The sequence below is a fragment of the Nyctibius grandis genome, chromosome Z, assembly GCF_013368605.1.
Source record: "Nyctibius grandis isolate bNycGra1 chromosome Z, bNycGra1.pri, whole genome shotgun sequence".
NCBI classification, from domain to species: domain Eukaryota; kingdom Metazoa; phylum Chordata; class Aves; order Nyctibiiformes; family Nyctibiidae; genus Nyctibius; species Nyctibius grandis.
In genome coordinates, this window is record NC_090695.1 from 98,443,988 (window position 1) to 98,463,702 (window position 19,715).

A 19,715-nucleotide genomic window follows, 5' to 3' on the forward strand; every position below is an offset into this window, starting at 1 on the left:
CTTCCTTTAAAGCTCTGCATTCATCTTTGAATTCCAGTGATCGTTACCATCCTCTGAACCACAGCCAGCCCCTCACTCCAGGCACCCCTGGCTGGGATTTATTCCCCCTGGACCTCTCCCCCACCTCCACGACCCAACAGACACACCCTGCACTGCTCTGCCCAGCGCTGGCAGAGAATTCCCTCAGTTAGGATAAAGATTACATGCTGTAGGACAGCACATAATCCTCAGAGCTGGTTCTAGACCCCATTTAGGATTAATACATGATTAACAAGGATCAGCGTAACGTCACCTACTACTTCATTCAACAGATGTTCACGCTCTGGCCCACAGACGTGAACTACTCAAATCCCCAGCAGAGGTTTAATCCATCTGCCCAACGCATTAACCACCCCGTCAAACCAATCACAATTCCTTGGTCACTGATCACTTTATTGTCTCGCACAAAACCCACTTAAGTTGTTGCCACAGCAGCTGCCTGGGTTCTCTGCACCGAGACTCTGGTGTGGGTCTTTGCCAGATGATCAGTGAACTCCTGCAAAAAAAAACCAAACACCATCATTTTATTTTCTTAAGCTGCTATCATGGGTTTCTCAGCACTGCAGCCCTTTCCAACAAGGTGTGTATGGGGGTAGGTTCACATACAACTGATTTTTACTTAATATTTCAAAGCTTTTCTATTTCCTCTGTCCACAAAATGCCATTCTCAAGGATGACTCAAAACCACACGCTGAAAAATCACTCCACCTGGCAGTCAGCTCTGCTCTCCCATTATTAAACTGCAAATTCTTTGGGTGCAGCATCTGAACTTCACAGGGTGGGAAGGGGAAGATCTGAGCTGCAAACTGCAGAGATGCTCTTACCTGGTAAGGAGACTTGGTGAACACAGTCTCTTTCCAGAGGTCCGGGGTCAGATAACTGTAGGTCTTGGAGATGGCATCGAAGGTGGCTTTTGCTAGGGACAGAAGTCAAACACTGCACAGCACAGCTACGAAACCCGCTCACCAGGACCCCCCCACGCAGCTCCAACACTGTCGAATTTAGGAAGGAACAGGGAGACCACAGCAGGGCCTCTCTGATATCCACACACAACTCCAGTTTCTTTCTCTCTCCATTTACGACAATTACACTACTTCAAACAAGTGCAATCGCGCAGATTGGGAGATTTTTTAATATCAATGCACATATAAAAAGACAATTTCTGGTACTTAACTTTTACAGAACTTCAGTATCACCTACAGCAGGACTAACCTGCACTGTAAAAAGCCTCAGAAGTCCTCACTTCTGCTTGGCTGCTAGAAGCTTTTAATTCGACACAGATTAAAAAATACTCTAGAAATGGGTATGTTGTGTTCTTATCAATGACAAAAATGACAATAAATACAGCTAAGCTACAACACAAAACCCTAAAACTCACCAAAGTTGCCGAGGGTGGCCGTGCAGCCCCTGGCTGAGGTGTAACAGTCATCAATACCAGCCATCATCAGCAGCTTCTTGGGGACAGGGGCAGACACGATCCCTGTCCCGCGGGGGGCCGGGATCAGACGCACCAGGACAGACCCACAGCGGCCAGTGACCTACACAAACACACCAGGTTACAGCTCCCAAACCACAGGTTACAGCTCCCAAACCACACGCCACAGCACCGTCACCCAGAGCACGCCCAGCGAGCCACGCTCACCTTGCAAGGCACGGTGTGGGGCTTGCCAATCTTGTTCCCCCAGTAGCCGCGTCGCACGGGTACGATGGATAATTTGGCCAAAATGATTGCCCCACGAATAGCAGTGGCAACTTCTTTAGAGCATTTAACACCAAGGCCAACGTGGCCATTGTAGTCCCCGATGGCAACAAAAGCCTAGGATTGAAAGACAGGTTCTCAGTGGCAGCTGCACTGCGCAGGAACTCTCTCAGCAGAGCGCTGTCCATCTCTCAGCAGGGATAACCCGAGGTGTGCACTTAGCAGTGAGCAGGCACAGCTCAGTTTAAGCAGCCCATCTTTCCCTTCAGAGCTCATCCTCCAGTCAAAACCAGCTCAGGCTGAAGAACTGGGATTCAGTTCCCCGCTACAGCCTCATACTGGTCCAAAGCCCCAATAACTTCCAAACAGCATTCCCTCCTCACAACAAAGGCTTCTCTCTCCGCCACAGTCCCTGAATAGCCAGCATCACTGCACAAGGACAACTTAATTTTGTGCTAGTGCTGTTCCAAATAACATTTGAACATATTACTACAGTTTTAAAGTTAAAACAGTAGCTTTGTAAGCTACACAAGCAGATCTCCACACCAAAATGTTTATTAAATATTGCAGAAGGCAATAAACGTATTTGAACTTATTAATGATAGCAAAAAAAGCAGCAGACAACACACAAAAAGTTTTCAATGTGAGAAAACAGAAGAAAAAGGCTACCTTAAACCTGGTACGCTGCCCAGCACGAGTCTGCTTCTGGACAGGCATGATCTTCAAAACCTCATCTTTCAGAGACGACCCCAGGAAGAAATCGATGATCTCTGACTCCTGCAAGAGTCAGTCATTTAATCAGTCACACAAGGCCACGCTTTTTGAAGAGACACAACACAGCTAGTAAGGCTCCTACAATTCAAGCTCAACATCCTATATGCAGGTAATTTTAACAGATACTTCAATATGTTAAATTTTCCAGGCATAAACTTACCCTACCTTGCTAAGCAGTTCAACATAGCAAGTTAACATTTCATTTTTTTTCATTACCAAGCACAACTATTACAGAAACACCTAAGGAAAATGCTGCCATCTCCACACAAGGCAGAATGCAACCCACAACACCCACCACACTTTACTACAAGTGACTACATCGGCCCTCAGCTTCTGCTGGCTTATGCCTTGAACTCAAACACACTTAACCAGAGCATCCCAAACAACAAATGTAGTAACTATTGCAACTCTACATTTCAGATTAAGATTCTGCTGCACAGAACTTAAGTGTTCACAGAAGCTTACCTTGATTGGAAGCGAGAAGAGGTAGATCTCCTCAAGAGACTTGATCTTCATATCCTTGACCAGGCGACCAAGCTTGGTGACAGGAATCCACTGGGAAAGAAATCCGTGGAAAAGCGTCACGGGCAGCACCAGCTGCCAGCACCCCACGGGAACCTCCTCCCTTTCGGCTCCAGCTTTCGGGACGGCAGCAGATACAGCTCCTCACACCTCACGGCCCAGCTCCGCCGCGGTCCCCGCCGCCCGGGACGGCCCCACGCAGCCCCTCCGCTCCCGCGAACCACTTACTTCCTTATCTTCGGCCTTGCCTCCACGAGCCCCGCGGCCTCTCCCTCGGCCCCTCCCGCGGCCGCGCCCGCGGCCCCGCAGCCCGGTGCCGAAGCCGCCGCGGAAGCCCCCTCGGGCCGCTCCTGCACCTCCCGCAGCACCGGCGTCGTCCGCCATTTGCTAGAGCAGAGAGAGGCGCGTTAGCCGGGACACCGCCGCCGCCACCCCGTCGGTGAACAGCAGCGCGGCGGCAGGGCCTGAGGGCTGCCGATGCAGCCAGGCACGGCTGCCCCCGCGCCGCCTGCGCCCCGATGGCCGCGGATGGTGCGCAGGCCGCCCCGCTCCGCCGCCGCCATGCCTCCCGCCCGCCGCACTCACGTGATCTCTCAGCGTAGAAGGCCGCACCCCCCCCGCCGCTCGCTACTTATAGTCCGCGGGGTCTCGCGAGAGCACCGCCCTGCAGTGTGCGCCCCGTGCGCTGAATGACGAATACACTGCGGGCCAGAGAGGCGCCGTCCGCTTAGTTATACAGGGTGCGGGGCGAGGAGAGCCAGCGGCAGCTGTGCGCATGCGCCAGCCAGCCCAGTATATAAGGGGGCGCGCAGACGCATAGGGCTTAGACTGAGGTGAGCTGAGAGCGAGTAAGGTGGTATGCGTGAGGGAGAGCGTGATGTCTACCGCTTTCTGCACTCCTTGAGCTTTTAAAACACTCTGTTGGGGTGTGCTTATGGCGCTGTCTGAGCCGATGTTGGGTGGGGCTTGGGGGAGAGGGGCTTGGGAAGGTGCTTTGGGGGGGTCGCGTTAGCTGTGGGCGCCAGGCAGAGTCTGAAAATCACTTGGGGTCTGCTGTGGCCCCTGGTGAGATAACTGTGCCGACAGCATAGGGAACGTTAAGCTTACTGCCCACGGTAATGCGTGGGGAGTGAAACCCATGTTCCCATAACCCCTGCACCGAGCAGGGCTCGGGGGGATAACGCGCGCTGAGCTACGAGCTGGTTTTCAGAGCTCATTTTCCTTCTTTTCCCTTTTTTTCCTCAGCTCGCAGGTGCTGAGCGCGGCACGGGAGCACTTGGCCTCCACGGGCGGATGGGTGCCGGTGCTGCCGGGCATGGGGCTGACCTACCCGGGCTGCAGAGCTGGGCCCTGCCTTCCCGAGGAGGAGCTGGCGGTGTGCGGTGCCGTGTGCGGGTCTCACCTTCAGAGGGATTCATTTCACTGCTTGTGACGGTGAGCCGTGCAAAGCAAAGGGGATGCTGTAATGGATGATGACAATTCACAGCTGAAGCGCCTTGAAATAATTCAGTTATGTATTCTTATGTGCAATAAAAGATTAATTACTTGAAAGCCTGTTCATCAAGTTTCTATTTGTTGTTACTATTGCCTAAAAATCCACTTTTCCCTGTGGTTGGGGCTGGGAAGTCGCTTCCTTGGGGTGGGGAGGGAATGCTCTGCTGGAAAAAGCTTCGGAGTGCTGGGCAGTGGTGCGGGGGCTGCCCCGGGCCCGCCTGTCCCCGCCGCTGCGGGAGTGTCCGGTATTTCCCCCCCGCCCTGGCCTCGGAGGTGTGCGGGCAGCGGCGGAGCGAGGCAACGTGGGCGGGGCCGCCCCCTGCCCACACCAAAGATGGCGGCCATGGCATCCCCGTGCGTCACTTACGTGCGCCGGAAGTGGCGCCCTTCTCCCGTAGCAACCGGAAGCGGGCGGCACGCGGCGGGGTCGGGCATGGAGGCGGCCGGCAGCAGCCCCGTGCGCTTCAAGAGCAAGTGAGGGGCGGCCCGGGAGCGCCGGGGCTTGGCGGCGGGAGCTCACGGGCCGCCGCGGCTGTGCTTTACCCGTGTCTTTCTCTTCTAGCTACGCCGTGTCGAGGAGAATCGAGCCCTTCTACAAAGGCGGGCGAGTGCAGGTACCGCGGCGGCGAGGGGCGGCTTCGGGAACACCCCGTCTCCCGCCTCTGTAACGCTCCCGGTGTCCATTCCCTTTTCCACAGACAACCCGGGATGGGACGTTCATGTTTTGCCCCTGCGGGCCCAAGCTGAGCGTCATCGCTGTGGAGACGGGAGCTCTGCACAGCCTGCAGCAGGTGAGGGGAGCCGGCCGTGGGGCCGCTCGGGGTCTGCCGGGGCTCCTCGGGGGGCTTTACCGCTATCGGCAGCTCTTGATCTAAAGCTCTCAAGAGTAAGAAGCGGCGGGGAGGGTGAGAATTGCTCTGAGCGCAGGCAGGTGTCGTTTGTGTTGTCCGAGAGCTGCTGGCTGTGCTTGGTGTCAGCAGAAGCGTGTAGAGAAGGGAGTTCTGAGAGCGCGGCACCCCACAGGGGGTTTAACTGGGATTTTTTCCTTTCGTTTTTACAGGATGATGAAGAGGATATCAGTTCTTTTGTTCTCAGCCCCGATGATGAGGTATGTGTTTGCTTTCTGGTCTTCTGTGCTGCTCTGTCAGGCCTCCAGACAAAGCCAGTGAGCGCTGAAGGCTGCTGTGCCTGGGAGCGCCCTGCGTTTCCAGAGAGCTCTGCGGAATCTTCTCGGGTGCTTCTGTCTGTCTCCCTTCTGGGTTCAGCTCAGACAGGGGAATGCTGAGAGACTGAGCTTCAGGAGTGTCGCAGCAACCGGCGCTTCTGCGCTTTGTGTGTGGGCACCACCAGAAATTATAAATCTAATTAGCAGTTAATTGTGCTTTCCTTCGCCTTGCTTCTGCGTAGATCCTCGTGACAGGGAGCCGAGCCCTGTTGCTGAAGCAGTGGAACTGGCGAGAGAACAAGTGTGTGCGCACGTGGAAAGCTGTGCACGTAGCCCCGGTCTCTAGCATGGCCTTTGACTCTACTTCAACGTTGTTAGCCACAGGTATGACCCTATTTCACTGTCATGCAGTGGGGAGGATATTGAGGGGCCCTCCTGCTGTGGAATAATTTAGCTCAGCTGGACACAGCCTGAGGGAGTGATCTCCTGAATTCAGACACGATCAGAAGGGCTTTTACATAAATAGAAGTGACATCTTGACAGACAACAAGGGATCCTTTCAATTTGCTAAAATATGCTTAGTAAAACGGTGATAAAAATCAGACATCCATGGGGCAGCGTGGTATAGTTATCTAGTGTAGAACTGGGGCTCTTGGAGGGGGAGGGCAGGCATGCCCTGTGACTTAGTTGTGCTTCAGGTGAGCAGTCAGGTTTTGCCCAGCTCTCTGAAAGTCTAAGGTGCTCCATGAGCTTCTCTTGGTGTGGGGGGTTTTTACCAGATTCATTTTAATTTCTGCTGCCTTTGCAACCCGTGAAATCTTACAGTTGCTGATCTGTTGGACCTCCTGTGTCTGTCCTCCATAGTTCATTCTTACATGCCCTTCTTCTCCCAGGTGGCTGTGACAGCACCATAAAGATCTGGGACATGATCAAACAGTACTGCACCCACAACCTAAAAGGATCTTCAGGCGTTGTACAGTAAGGACAAGTCGTATTTGTTGGTGACGTTAGTGTGGTGCTTGGATAGTGGGATTGATGTGAAAGGTCTTGAGTTAATGGAATGTAAAGGCCCGTTCTGAGCAGGTTTGAGCTCTTCTGTTCCCTGATTTTTGAGGTGTCTAGTGAAGGAGCAGGGCTGTGACTGACTTTGGCCCAGAGAGGAAAGAGTTTGATCAAGAAATTTGTTGGGATCTAAATGGAATATCTATGCTTGCTAACTGATGCACTTCAAGAACTTGTAAGACTGACAAAGATGAGTTGTGAATTTTCCTGGTGGGTGGCAGAGGAACGAAGTCCTACAAAGAAAGTCCTGGTGTTAATTCACATTAGTTGATCTGCCAGACTCTTGGTGTAGAATATATGTGTACTTAAATATTGGACTCACACCAGATAGTTTATTCCTGTCCTGTTCAAGTACATCTCCTTCTGTCTAGCCTTGTTGAGTTCCACCCTGATGGCTCCTGCCTGCAACTCTTTTCCTCCTCAATTGACTACAAAATCCGCATCTGGGACCTGAATTCCAGCAAGTGTGTGGCTGTGCTGGACGGCCACTTCAGTGCCATCACCTCACTGGCCTTTGCTGATGGAAACACACTCATTAGGTAAAACCTTGCAGAGGTTCAGCCTTTCCCTCCCGTCCACCTGCCCCCTGCCAGGGACTGGGTGTTTCTGTAGGATCTGGAAGGTTCTCCTGTGAGGGGAAGGACTGCTGCAAGTGTTCAGTCTCTGCCTGACCAAACAAGCAAGTGACTTGTGTTTCTGGCAGTACACTGTACTGTCATGGGAAAGGCCGGTGCTTTCTTTCACTTGAACCTATTCCTACAGTTCCAAATTCACACTCAGAGCCTGGCTTGAATGGATTTAGCACTGAAATTGCTCTTTTAACTTGCAGTTCTGGCCGTGATAAAATCTGCATGGTGTGGGACCTGAAAACCAGAAAAAGTAAACGAACCGTCCCTGTCTACGAGGTGAAATTGCATTTCCTTTACTACTGTGAGATCCTTTGTAGTTCCTAGGTCACAGTTCTTGTGGTACCTCTCCCTCTTTAGGTTCCTATATATTGTGAAATCTGTTTTTTTTCTCCCTTGTGCTTTCAAGAGGCCTTAAAACTTGGTGTCTAAAGCTGTTTATTTGCTTTCTCTCCTTGCTTGGTCGGGTTGTGCCTGGGCAGTTTGAGGAAATACATGCCACCAGTGCTGGAGGAGGAAGGAAGGACAGTCATGGAAGAGCTTTGTTCTCTCATTGTCCTCGGTAGCCACGCAGTCTGGGGCAGTGGAGCGTGGGGTGCGTGTGCCTGTTGGCACTAGCAAGGTGTTGCACAGCTCTAGTTGCTTAAATGGCACTCTGGTCCCTGGCACTCAGCTGGTGTTTGGCCCAAACTCTCTTGCAGAGCGTGGAAGCTGCTGTCTTGTTGCCTGAAAAGGGAGATTTCTCTGAAGTGGGTGTGAAGAAACCAGGGTTGCACTTTGTCACAGCTGGCAGCAAAGGTGAGTGTCCTGGCACGTCACTGCCAGATTTAGAAGCCAAGGAAGGATGGTACTTGAGATACTGCGTTGCCTTTACTCCTGGGATGTGCATTCTTTGTGTCTAGAACAGTGGCTCTGATGGATAATTTTTATATCACCATTTTTGTTAGGTGTCCTGAAAGTCTGGGAAGTTGCCACAGCTGCCTGTGTGTATAGCCAGCCTGTGCCCTTTGAGTCGAAGGAGGAGGCCAGCGAGCGCAGCCTCACCCAGTGCATGTTTGTGCCTGCCAGGAATGAGATTGTCACGGTGTCCGTGGAACACAACATTGTTTTATATGACGCTCAAACTCTCCAGCTCAGGAAGCAGGTAACAACCCTCAGCCTCCCTTTTCCTCTTCCTTTATCCATACTTGGGGGTCAGCTCTGCCTCTGGTGAAAGCTTCTCCCAGGGGTGCCTTCCTCTCCTGCCTGTACTTGAACTGTTCCTTGGTTACAAGCCAGAAAACCAGTTTCACTGGTGGGTTGGTTGAAGGAATATTGCACAGACCCAAACAGAGGAAAAGCAGAGCAGAACAGGCAGCCAGAAATCCCTCCCGTGCTCCAGCTTATGTCTGATAAGATTTTTACATGCAGTGTTACGTGAAAGGTACCAGCCCTGCAGCCTCACTGAGCACGGTGCCATGCGGTACCTCTCGAACCACCTGACTTGTCCCCGTTGAGCTGTTCCTGTTCTGCCATCCTCAGCTTGCAGGTTACAACGATGAGGTTCTGGATGTGAAGTTCCTGGGGCCTGGTGATTCTCACATTGTTGTGGCTACCAACAGCCCTCAGCTAAAAGTGTTTGAACTGGCAACATCCCACTGCCAGATCCTCTATGGCCACACAGGTGGGTGTGCTCGGCTCTCACGCTGGTGGGAGGGAGATGTGCAAGTATTTCTTTGTCCAGCTTCTCTCACAACTCTTATGTGAACGCTGGGGTCCTTGAGTTCTCTCTGGAACAGCATCCCAACAGGTTGTGGAATGATGTGGAGAAAGGATATATTATGCTGTGCTGGCTTTGCAAACACTAGTTTTGTTTCCAGGTCTGTCAGTTCAGTCCCTGTCACTAGCAGTGGGATCAATTTAAATTGGAGCTAAAGATGTAGGTGTGTGAGCACAAGCTCTGAATGCACTTTTGTGGCTGCAAGTGACAGCTGTTTCTTCTGTTTAGAAACGATTCTTGCTTTGGATGTCTTCAGAAAAGGCCTGATGTTTGTCAGCTGTGCTAAGGTGTGTTAGTTTTCTTCATTTCATGAAACTCTTCATTTCTAGTGATCTTTATGGGCAGAGCTGTTGTATTCCTTTTTGGTGATCCAGAAAGGGCTTTTGTTCAGGTGGAATTCCTGTCTGCTACATCCCCTAAATATAAGGTTCTTCCACTATCCCTTTTTAATGATATCCTTGGGGAAATATAATTGATTATATTTTATTAGCCTGAAAGGAGACATCTCATTCTCCAAGCATCTTGCTCTTGCATCAGGGTTCAGAGATGTCATTAGTGTGAGACTGAGGTGGAGCTCTGTGCAAAAAACGTGTTGGAAGAAAAGGTGCCGACACCCCGAAATAAACTTCCAGGCTGGAATCCCAGGCTGCAGTGCACCAAGTTTGGCTGTGCCTGCCCTCACCCGCTCTGAGAAGTGCAGGCAAAGGTTCAAGCTTGAAAATAAGTGACTAGGCAGTGTCCTCTCCTGTTACAGGACAAAAGCATTCGAGTGTGGCGGATGAACAAAGATGGAAGGGTGATCTGTGTTGCTCAAGGACTGGGTCATGCGCATGGGGTAGGAGCTGTCTCTTGCTCAAGGTAATAAAAATTGGACAAGGATTTCCCCTTGCAAGCGTGAGTCACGGCTGCTTTGCTGATCCTCAGGGTGGATGCTTTGGTGGATGCCTGCCTCTGAGCCATCCCGTTTCTCATTCTTGGTGCCAGCATGTCATGGTGCTCTGAGTTGGAAGGAAGGATGATTTTTTTTGGATGCATATCTGTCTATCCATGAGTTGTGAAGCTTGCATTTCTTTGTCAGACTCCCGTTTGCCTTAAAGAGCAGCAGCCAGATAAAGCTTGAGTGATCTGGAGAGCAGGGCTGGGGACTGAAGGGAATGTGTCTGTGAAGGTGCTTGCTGAATTGCTGCAGGCTATCCCAGGGACCTAAGGAAAATAAAAGGCAGCTTGAAAAAAACATTCAAGTGCTCTGTTTCACATCCCAGCAGAGTGGCTGAATGTGTGTAAATCCTGGTAGGGGAGGAGAAGGCCTTTTTTTCAGTGCAGGGGAAGCCACTGTTTTGCATCCTTACACTTGATGTTTTTATTCCTTTCAGGCTGAAAGAAAGCTTCATAGTAACCAGCAGCCAGGACTGCACAATCAAGATCTGGAATATCCCGGAATCCCTCACTTCCAAAGCAAAAGCAGCCTTGATCTCCAGTCCAGAAACCCTTCATGCAAAAGTGACTGAGAGGGGTCATGACAAGGTAATGCTCCACCGGACTTTAGGGCATGCTTTTAGTACTTAAATCTTTCTCTCCTGTGTTGTACCCTACATTTATTACCTGACAACAAGAGCAAAGACTTAAACTGCTTTGTGCTCTCTGTGCTTGTGTGACTTCTCCAGGACGTAAACAGCGTGGCAGTTTCTCCAAATGACAAGCTCGTTGCCACGGGCTCGCAGGATCGGCTGGCCAAGCTGTGGTCCTGTTCTGATTGCTCTTTGCTGGGTGTCTTCACTGGGCATAAGCGTGGAATCTGGTGTGTGCAGTTCTCCCCAGTGGATCAGATCTTGGCCACCTCTTCAGCAGATGGGACCCTGAAGCTTTGGGGTCTTCGGGACTTCAGCTGTCTGAAGGTAATGAGAACTGGCTGCCCCTCTCTCTAGGCAACCCTTGCGTGGTACGGGGGTTCATTAAGGCTGCTTTAGGATGTGCTAATTAGTGCAGCTGAAATGTAGCAATGTGGCCATGCTGAAGGAAGAGCTGTCCAGGTCTAGCCTTGTTCTCCCGGATCTTGGATCTGCGAGCAGAGCTCAGGACAAGAGCATCTGCCCAGTGCTCAAGTGATCTTTCTTTTCTAGCTAACTGGTGAGCAATGGGGGTGATCATAGGGGAGAAGCACTTTCAAGCTATTCACAGAATCACAGAATCAACCAGGCTGGAAGAGCCCTCTGGGATCATCGAGTCCAACCATTGCCCTGACACCACCATGGCAACTAGACCAGGGCACTAAGTGCCATGTCCAGTCTTATCTTAAACCCCTCCAGAGATGGTGACTCCACCACCTCCCTGGGCAGCCCCTTACAGTGTCTAATGACCCTTGCTGAGAAGAAATTCTTCCTAATTCAAAGCAAGCTGGCTTTGCCTGACCTTGGGCAGCAAGTTTTAAGCAAGCAAAATGTTTGAAAAAATGGTATGGGAACAAGTCATTTCCTACTGCCCTTTACACCTACAGTGAAAGTCCCAAGGATAGAGGCTGCTCTTTGTGACTTACCTCTTTGGGCTTTAGGAGTAAATATTATCCTCTTGAAAGAGGACTCTGTCTCAAAGCCTGACAAGAACTCTATGGCTTCTGAGCTTCCTTTCTGTTTTCCAGACCTTTGAAGGTCACGATGCCTCTGTACTGAAGATCATTTTTGTCAGCCGAGGAACACAACTGCTCAGCAGGTAAGTGCCTACACCAGGAGTCTGGAGGAAGATGTCAAAAGGAATCAGAAGGGAAATCTCTCAGCTGATACCAGCAGCAAGAGGGAAGAGTCTTGTGCAGCGGATTTAGTTTTGGAATAGGAAGAGGCCATGTTCATGCCAAGCTTTCTGCAGGGACTCACTTATCTTCCTCTGCTGTTAAGCAGTGGATTCTAGTCAGCGCTGTGACGTTGCGGGGTTGGTGACATACACTGTAGTTAGGCAGAACTAAGGGTGCATAACCTTGACATTTTGGTTAATTCTGCTCCTGTTGGAAAGGTATTGGATGGGGCAAGTTTACCTGATGTTTGAGGCGGGGAACAGCGAGAATGGATCTGTCTAGTGATTCCTTCTGTTGTGTTTGTTTCTCTTCCGAAAGCGGTTCTGATGGTCTCTTAAAACTCTGGACAATTAAAACAAATGAGTGTGTGAAAACATTAGACGGTCACGAAGATAAAATCTGGGGTCTTCACTCTAACAAGCAAGATGATATGGTTGTGACAGCATCCAGTGACTCCTGCATTACGCTGTGGAAGGTACAGGACGGGGTCTGGCTGTGTGTCCTCTCTGGGTTAGTCAGGAGAAGACAGTTGGAGAGCTCAGGATGCCAGTGGCTTGTTCCTCGCTGTTCCTGCACGTGCTCTCCTCATTTTCTGCACTTTGAAATTGGGTCAGTAAGGTGTATCTTGGGGTTTGGGGGGTTTTTTTGGCCATACTGTGTTTCCCCAGTTGATGATGTCAAAGGAAGAGCAGACAGGCCTTTGCAGCCTGCCCAGCGCTGGTGGGCTGAAGGTGGCTTGGAGGGAAGTTGCAAGTTGCTGGATTTAACACTTGAATTACTTAACCTTGAGCTCTTGCTGCAGAAACTGGTCTCCTAATCACTTGATGGCTAAATAAAAATTCCATCTGTATCAAAGCAAGACTTGACACAGTTGTATCCTGCTTTTGTATAGGATGTCACTGAAATTGAAGAGAAAGAGGCACAAGCTAAACAGGAGGAGCAGATTATGAAGTAAGTTGATGCTGTGCAGTAACAAGGTTCTGTGAATCCAGTGAAACTGTCCCCACTTAGAGCCATCCAGCTCCATCAACTCCGAATATCACCTCACTGAGCTATTTAGAAGCTGTCAAGGCACAGTAGTCTCTTCTACTTTGTGGTTTATCTCTAGTTCCTGCAAAGCCTTGCTATAATACTGTCAGCTTGACAATTGATTAGTTTCATGTTTAAGCACTGCTAAGATAAGCAAAGTCAAAACACCAAAACATACTTTTGCTTTCTCCTGCTTCAGCCAGTGCTGAATGGTTCAGGGAGCCCTGAACGTGCCAGGGTAATTACCTGCACAGTGAGGGCACTGAGGTGTCCCTTGGCAAGCAGGATTAACTTCCCTGCCTTAAACCTCTGCACACTGTTAGTGCCAAATCTGCTACTTTCTGTACAGTCTTTTGTTCCACCAACCAAATATTTGTCTCACTCTCTTGACCCTGATTTGTTTCCCAGAGAGCAAGAGCTTTCTAACCTGCTTCATGAGAAGAGATATCTCAAAGCTTTAGGGTTGGCAATCTCTCTGGATCGCCCGCACACGGTGTTGACAGTGGTCAAAGGTGAGTCCACATTGTGCTCTGGAGGTGTTTTTCTGCCCTTTCTGCTTTCCAGAACATCTCTTCCCAGTGGATGAAGACTACAAAGTCTAATTGGCTGAAAGCCTCCATTTTCCTTGTGTCTTATGACTCCCATTTCCCTAAGTGAAATCACAGAATCAATCAGGTTGGAAGAGACCCCAGGGATCATCGAGTCCAACCTGACAGTTGGTCTCCCTGCTCTCAGCCCATGGGTGCACACGCTGGGCTCCTTCATGGGCTCTGCATTTCTCTTTCTGCAGCCATCCTCAAGGAAAGCGACGGGAGAAAGCGCTTGGAAGAGAACATTGTTCGGCTCCGGAAGGACCAGAAAGGTTCGTTGCAACATGGTTTAAGTGCTAAAACCTTTCAGGTTAGGGGTTTGTTTTCTCAACTGAAATTAAAAGAGTCTCCCTAGACTGAGCATTTACCACCAAGTTCCCAGCACCCTCAGGCCAGCCTCTGTTCTGGTGCTACTTGTGATGCCCACCAGCGACTGCCCTGAGCTTGTGCGAGTGGCTTTGTGTGGGGGTGGCTTTGCCACTGCCTTGTTTAGGATGTCCCTGTGACAGCTCAAGAAATGGTTCTGTGCATGCTTGTTCTGCCCCTCTGGGCTTGTCGGTCGTGGTGTGTGGGAGCTGAACCGGTCTGAAGGACACAAGAAATGCTTCCTAACGTGGGGTCTAACTGGAGTCCTAACACGTGGCACTGCTGGCATGTACCAATCTCCTTCCTCCCTAGAGGCGGTGTTAGCATTCGTGGTGACGTGGAATACGAACTCTCGGAACTGCCACGAGGCCCAAGCTGTCGTTGAAACCCTCCTGAAGCACGAAGCACCCGACAGCCTCCTCCAGTACTCGGGCATTAAATCTGCTGTGGAGTCCCTGCTGCCTTACACCGGTGAGTCGTGCTGCAGGGCTGGGCTGTGAGCCCGGGGTCTCCTCCTGTGTTACCAATATTCCCTGTTTGCCTTGGGCTAAAGAGAAGAGATATTTTTGCCCCCCATTCTGGTGCATTTCTCTCTTTGCAGAGCGCCACTTCCAGAGGCTGAGCCGGCTGCTCCAGGCCTCCATGTTCATCGATTTCATGTGGCAGAACATGAGGCTGGCTGATGCAGCCCAGCAGGAAGACGTGACACTGTGACCCTCCTCCTACCAGTTGCTCTGTCTGGAGGGGAGAGCCTGAACCGCTTCCCCACCAGGTACAGCAGCTGGCCTATTCCTGTGTTTTCTAATAAATTTTTAAATTTTCAATTTCTAAAACAAGTCCAGCATTCAGTCTCCGTGGGGCGCAGTGAGAGGACGGGGTCATTCCTTTGGCCACGCTGTGGTTTCTCTTTGGATTTTCACACCCTATATTTTAAGTGTCTGGACCTGAGTTTGGAGAAGAAGGAGAACCTGGCTCTGAGCAAGCAATTGGTCTTTACTGGGGATTTAAAGACTTTACAGAGTTGACAGACGCTGTTGGCAATGTCACATTGCAGCCCAAAGCCCAGCTAGGCAGTGTGTGTATTGAATATTTGGGCACAATACAGCCTGAGCCAAGGCAGGTCTCTTACCTGGGCACACCCCAAATGTTAGCACCTGGGAGGGAGATAAGAGCAATTTTAACTCCCCAGCTGGCAAGTTTTTAAGGTATAAAAAACCAAGCAGTCTTCATATTTATATGTATTTTATTTGAGACAAAAATGTATAAAATTTAGAACAACATAAGTACCTCACAAGTTGGTTAAATTGCTTGTTTCAAAAAAAAGTTAACAGATACCTGGGCAAGTAACTAAAATTAAAGGTAACAATCTACATAAAAGTCTTAAGTTTTCCTATAACTATTCTTCTGACAGTTCTAGCAAATAAGTTGAGGATGAGAGTTGCTGTAACTTCTATCACACCCCTTGAAAGGGGAAGGTTTTGTTCCTAGGGCTGAGCTCTGGGCCCTGCACCCAGCTGGGAAACGAGCCCTACTGTGACTGTCGCTGTTCTGTGCCTGCGCAGGCCCTGCTGTGGGGAGCACTCAGAGGTGCCAGCGGGGGTTTTTGTTCTCAGATCCAGCCAATTTTCATGTACGACACTGCGGGGTAAATACCTGCCTGAGGGAGAATTAACTGAATTCGAAGTGACCTCTAACTGACCCAGGAGCTGCTGCATCTGCAGCTGCCATGACTCCCCTGATAAGTTAAACCACTAAATCCTCTCCCAGTAACCCCACTGACTCCCCTCCTGGCTCCCCGGCCTCCCTGTGTTAGCTGCAGCCCCAGTTGGTGTTATCCAGGGTGTGTTCCATCAGGATCTAACCGTGTCCTTGGAAAGGGACGGTCCCAAGGCCGGACACCCCCCGCGCCACTGCCCACGGCTCCTGAGGGACTGGGCAAGGAGGGTGCCTGGCTCTCGGTCGTGGTGCTGGCCCAGGGCTGGTCCGTGCCCGCCCTGGGGCACTAGTGCACGCTCTGGAGAGGGAGCAGAGCCTGGAGGGCCGGCCGGGAGGAGCACTGCTGCACGGCTCGCTTCGTGACCGTGCTGCACTTCTGGAGGATCTCGTGGGCCGAGGGGCGCACGGGCACCTTGGGGACACAAGCGGCCAAGTCTGGGTTGGTGAGGGAGTAACTGAGATCAGCTGCAGATGGTTCCACAAAGCCAGAATCATTCCTGTCCTCGGGGGTGAGGCGTGGGGTCTTGCTGCTGTGCGTGGCCAAGACGTGGCCCAAGGGAGAGCTCCTCGCCTGCTCGACCTCGGGCAGAGATCTTGACAGGTCAGGCTTCCAGCTCAGCCGGCCGTCCCGCTCGCTGCCGCTCCCCGAGCTGAGGGACGAGCTGTCTGACTCCAGGTCCGGGGTGGAGCTGGCCCTGGGCAGAGACCTTGATCTGCCTCTCAGAGAGCTCACGTCCTCTTCAGTCGGGTCGAGGGAAGAGCAGGCCTGCACCCCGTGCTGTCCCGTGGCCTCACCCTGGGGCTGTGGAGCCATCAGGGAGGAGCAGAGGTTCGGGGTGGAGACGTTGAGCCCGCAGCTCATGATGGTCTGGAGCTTGTGGTGGGGGTTCTTGTAGGGCTGGAGGCACATGGAGGGCATGTAGCCGGTACAGCCATTGTACCTGAGGGGGAAGGATGAAAAGGAACACTGAGAAGAGCCCTTCTCCCAGCTCAGACCAGGGGAGGGAGCAGAGCACCCGGGGGAAGCAGGTGAGGACTCAACCCAGTGCTGTACAAGGGGCATGAGGAAGGGGAAACTGTCCCTAGCCAAGGGCAGTCAGCTCGGGGGAGCTCCTCTGCACCCCTCCTGGGGAGAAGCACCTGCAGCAGGTACCCGACTCCCTCGGGGAGCGAGAGCTTCGGAAAAGGCTCCTTACCGGATCAGCCACCAGCCGTCATCAGATCTCCTGACCACCTCCACGATGACGCCGTTGTTCAGCGAGAGCTCATCTGCCTTCTGAGACTCGTAGGCCCGCACAACAAAGTACAGGCTGCCTGCAGAGAGGAGGGGTAGGTCGGGTTTGCCTTGCGGAGAAAATACCTTCACCCCTGTGACCGAGCAGCTCCGCAGCCCCGGGGAGCAAGCGAGAGCCGCAGGGTAAGTGTTCCTGCGAGAGATGGATTCACTCAGAGATCCACAGCCCATGGCAGAGCTGATCAGAAGAGCCAGAGCTCCAGGCAGGGACGCCAAGCCACGGTTAGAGTGGTGGGGTTTATACGGAGCTCGTTTTCTGAAGGAGGAACGTGGTGCCCCGGGGAGCCAGAAGCAGACTTACCCTCCTCCTTTGAGCTCAAGGCATTCTGGATGTCTTTGTGGACATCGATCTCTTCCAGGTACGAGGCTGGGAACCAGCCTATCTGCTTGTCTGCGTTTTCCACCAGCCACCATCCTGCAGCAAACAGCAAACAGATGGTTTTTAACAGCCTGCAAGTAGACACATGGCCACAATGCCTGGGTAGGGGCTGCTCAGCCACAGGGGACAGGAGGGACATTGTGCAGGGCAGCTTGGTGCCTGGCTGCTGCCGTGCTGACCCTTGGTCTATCGTCCCGGGTAAGCACAGCGCCTCTACGACACCCACCCGCACCCGTGATGCCCCCGAGTCGGCATTCACCAAGATACAAATCAATCTACACCGTCCTGAAACGGCAGCATCCCTATCACACGTACCAGTCATGTCCTTGATTAACACTTCAACAATTTCCTTCTGAGCGACTTTGAAAGTCTTGTTCTTTGTGTCGCTGGTTTCGAAGGTTTCGATGCACCGGTAGCTCTGGGATGCCTGGGGGTGGGTGATAGAGGAGAGCTGCTGCTGGGGCTGGTTTTTCTTTTCCCCTCCCATTTCTGAGGGCATGATGACAACGCTGAAAAGTAAAGTTTAACATCGGTTTGCTGAGAACTCACAGGGAAGGTTGAGTTTAGGATTAATTTTGGTAAAAATCATCTGTGCAGTAGGCTAAGAAAAGGGTCACATAAACACACACTAAAGCATTAGTAGGGCTCCCCTGCTCTGCTGCCCCGCTGTGTAACTGCTGTTTCTCTTCTACCCATAGTCTATAACATTTCTGTTTCATGAACAAACCAAAAGTACAAACACAATTTCATACCTGTTTTCAGGAAAGGAGGGATCTAGGTCTTGGGTCTGTGCCTTGAAGAACTGAATCACATCTTCACCCTGGGAGATTTTCGCGTGCGTTTTCAGCAGCTCCTGGGAGTAAGTTTCCAGCAGTTTCAGTATCTCCAGGCACCTGTTCAGCTTCCCACTCCTCCTCTGCTTCGCATTTGCATCTTTAAAAGAACAAGAGCGAGGTTGGTGTAAGACAACAACGGATCTGGATGCCTCGAGAGCAGCAGATTTTGCCTGAACACGGGGGTGCCCTCCCCTACCACGCTTCCTCGCACAAACCCAAGCTGTGAGAAGCCGAGACAGCAGCTGCCTGTGCCTCCCTGTCAGTTTTAATAGCGCCTGATACAAGTTTTGAATATCTAAAATTTATCTTTATATACTGTCCCAGAGCTCCTTGGTGAACAAAGTGTAATATTAATTTACCAAGTGCAATTATCTATTTAAAAAAAATCTTTCTGGGTTATTTTATGTCAGAAATCACCCAGGCACATCGATGTAACCCCGCAGTACCGTGCCATGAGCAGGAGCGAGCTGTTAATCTGTTCCAGAGGAAGGTCAGACTCAGAGACTGAGGTCTGTGTCATCACTTACGACTGTCCCCGACAGCTCTGTGGTGTTTGTTGCTCCCTCAGAGATTTGTTCTCCTTACCTTTAAACCTGGGGATCGTCCGGTCAGCTCTCCTGAGCGAGCCGCTCTCGATGGGGAATTTTCTCTTCAGCTCTTTCTAAAAGCGAGGAGGAGGAGGAGGGAATAGTGATGCTGCCAGCCCCGACATGCAGCTGGGCTCCTTCCCCCTCCCCAGGACGGGAATCCCATTTCCAGGGAAATATTCACTTACGTGGAATCTCTTAAAGTCTTCAAACGTCCGGTAAATGAGAATGTTGTTCTGATCTGACCAGGACACAAACATCATGTAGTTCTGGAGAAACAAAAGGGAGAAGAAGTGCACTTTTTAATCACAGTGTTCAATATTGGATGATTTCAAGCAATCAGCATTTGCTGGGACCTGTGGTTTAGTTCTGGCTTCAGGCTGCAAGACTGTCACGTTAAAAAATTTAAACATTAGACCTACAAAACTTTTTCCTTAATTTTAGGGCTTCAAATGGGTAATCATTGTTAAAACCAGAAGAAATTTATGAGACTGTGAACAGAAAGAGAGCAGAATCCAAGATAACCATTTTCTTATGCTATCAAGAGCATTAAAAAACAAGTCCAAGACCCCTGTCCTACATCACAAGGCTCTGACCCCAACACTGCGGGGGACTGAGCATGCATTCCGCCGTAAGAGTGACTCAGAAAGCCCTTGAGTTTCCTGATCTGTAAATATTTAAGGAGGAAAAAAAGAAAAATCCAACAAAAAAAAAAAAGGTTAAAGTACCTTCTGCTTTCTGCATTGCATCAAGCCTACGGCCTTCACGTGCACCGGGTACCTGCTGCAGCTCATCTTCCTCCCTCGCAGGGCAGCTGAGCAGAGCCACGGCTCCCGTGGTTAAATACGCCGGGGCGGGAGGCAGGGCACGGGCGTCCCGTGCTTCCTCCTCCGCCCATAACGCCGGCAGAAATCCCGTAATTTGGCAAACTACCGCGTGCCTCTTACCTGCCCCCCTGCTCTGAACCCGGGCGCGGGTGGCGGGGGCACAGGG

General features: G+C 51.3%; 3 protein-coding genes and 1 non-coding gene across 4 annotated transcripts; 2 read left to right on the forward strand and 2 right to left on the reverse strand.

Annotated features, from left to right (window-relative positions):
• Positions 1–411: 411 nt before the first annotated feature.
• On the reverse strand, positions 412–3,445 carry RPS2 (ribosomal protein S2). The gene is made up of 7 exons (XM_068424095.1): positions 3,263–3,445; positions 2,978–3,067; positions 2,408–2,515; positions 1,682–1,855; positions 1,418–1,577; positions 864–955; positions 412–535 (listed from the first exon to the last, which is right to left on the reverse strand). The coding sequence occupies exons 1-7, from the start codon at positions 3,416–3,418 to the stop codon at positions 455–457; spliced, it is 861 nt and encodes a 286-aa protein (XP_068280196.1). The 5' UTR covers positions 3,419–3,445; the 3' UTR covers positions 412–454.
• Positions 3,446–4,061: 616 nt separating this feature from the next.
• Positions 4,062–4,186, forward strand: LOC137676970 (small nucleolar RNA ACA64). The gene has a single exon (XR_011050201.1). It is a non-coding gene; the product is annotated as a small nucleolar RNA ACA64 (small nucleolar RNA).
• Positions 4,187–4,935: 749 nt separating this feature from the next.
• On the forward strand, positions 4,936–15,200 carry TBL3 (transducin beta like 3). Its single transcript, XM_068424091.1, has 22 exons — positions 4,936–5,002; positions 5,091–5,142; positions 5,227–5,319; positions 5,589–5,636; positions 5,936–6,077; positions 6,587–6,671; positions 7,127–7,294; positions 7,585–7,660; positions 8,083–8,179; positions 8,329–8,525; positions 8,903–9,044; positions 9,369–9,427; positions 9,895–9,998; positions 10,514–10,664; positions 10,805–11,035; positions 11,776–11,846; positions 12,244–12,400; positions 12,818–12,876; positions 13,363–13,466; positions 13,745–13,816; positions 14,223–14,381; positions 14,512–15,200. The coding sequence occupies exons 1-22, from the start codon at positions 4,962–4,964 to the stop codon at positions 14,622–14,624; spliced, it is 2,421 nt and encodes an 806-aa protein (XP_068280192.1). The 5' UTR covers positions 4,936–4,961; the 3' UTR covers positions 14,625–15,200.
• Positions 15,201–15,912: 712 nt separating this feature from the next.
• On the reverse strand, positions 15,913–19,044 carry NOXO1 (NADPH oxidase organizer 1). The gene is made up of 7 exons (XM_068422990.1): positions 18,911–19,044; positions 18,721–18,796; positions 18,052–18,232; positions 17,615–17,808; positions 17,222–17,335; positions 16,823–16,940; positions 15,913–16,567 (listed from the first exon to the last, which is right to left on the reverse strand). Exons 1-7 carry the CDS (start codon positions 18,983–18,985, stop codon positions 15,913–15,915), a joined length of 1,413 nt encoding a protein of 470 aa, XP_068279091.1. The 5' UTR covers positions 18,986–19,044.
• Between the last annotated feature and the right edge of the window lie 671 nt (positions 19,045–19,715).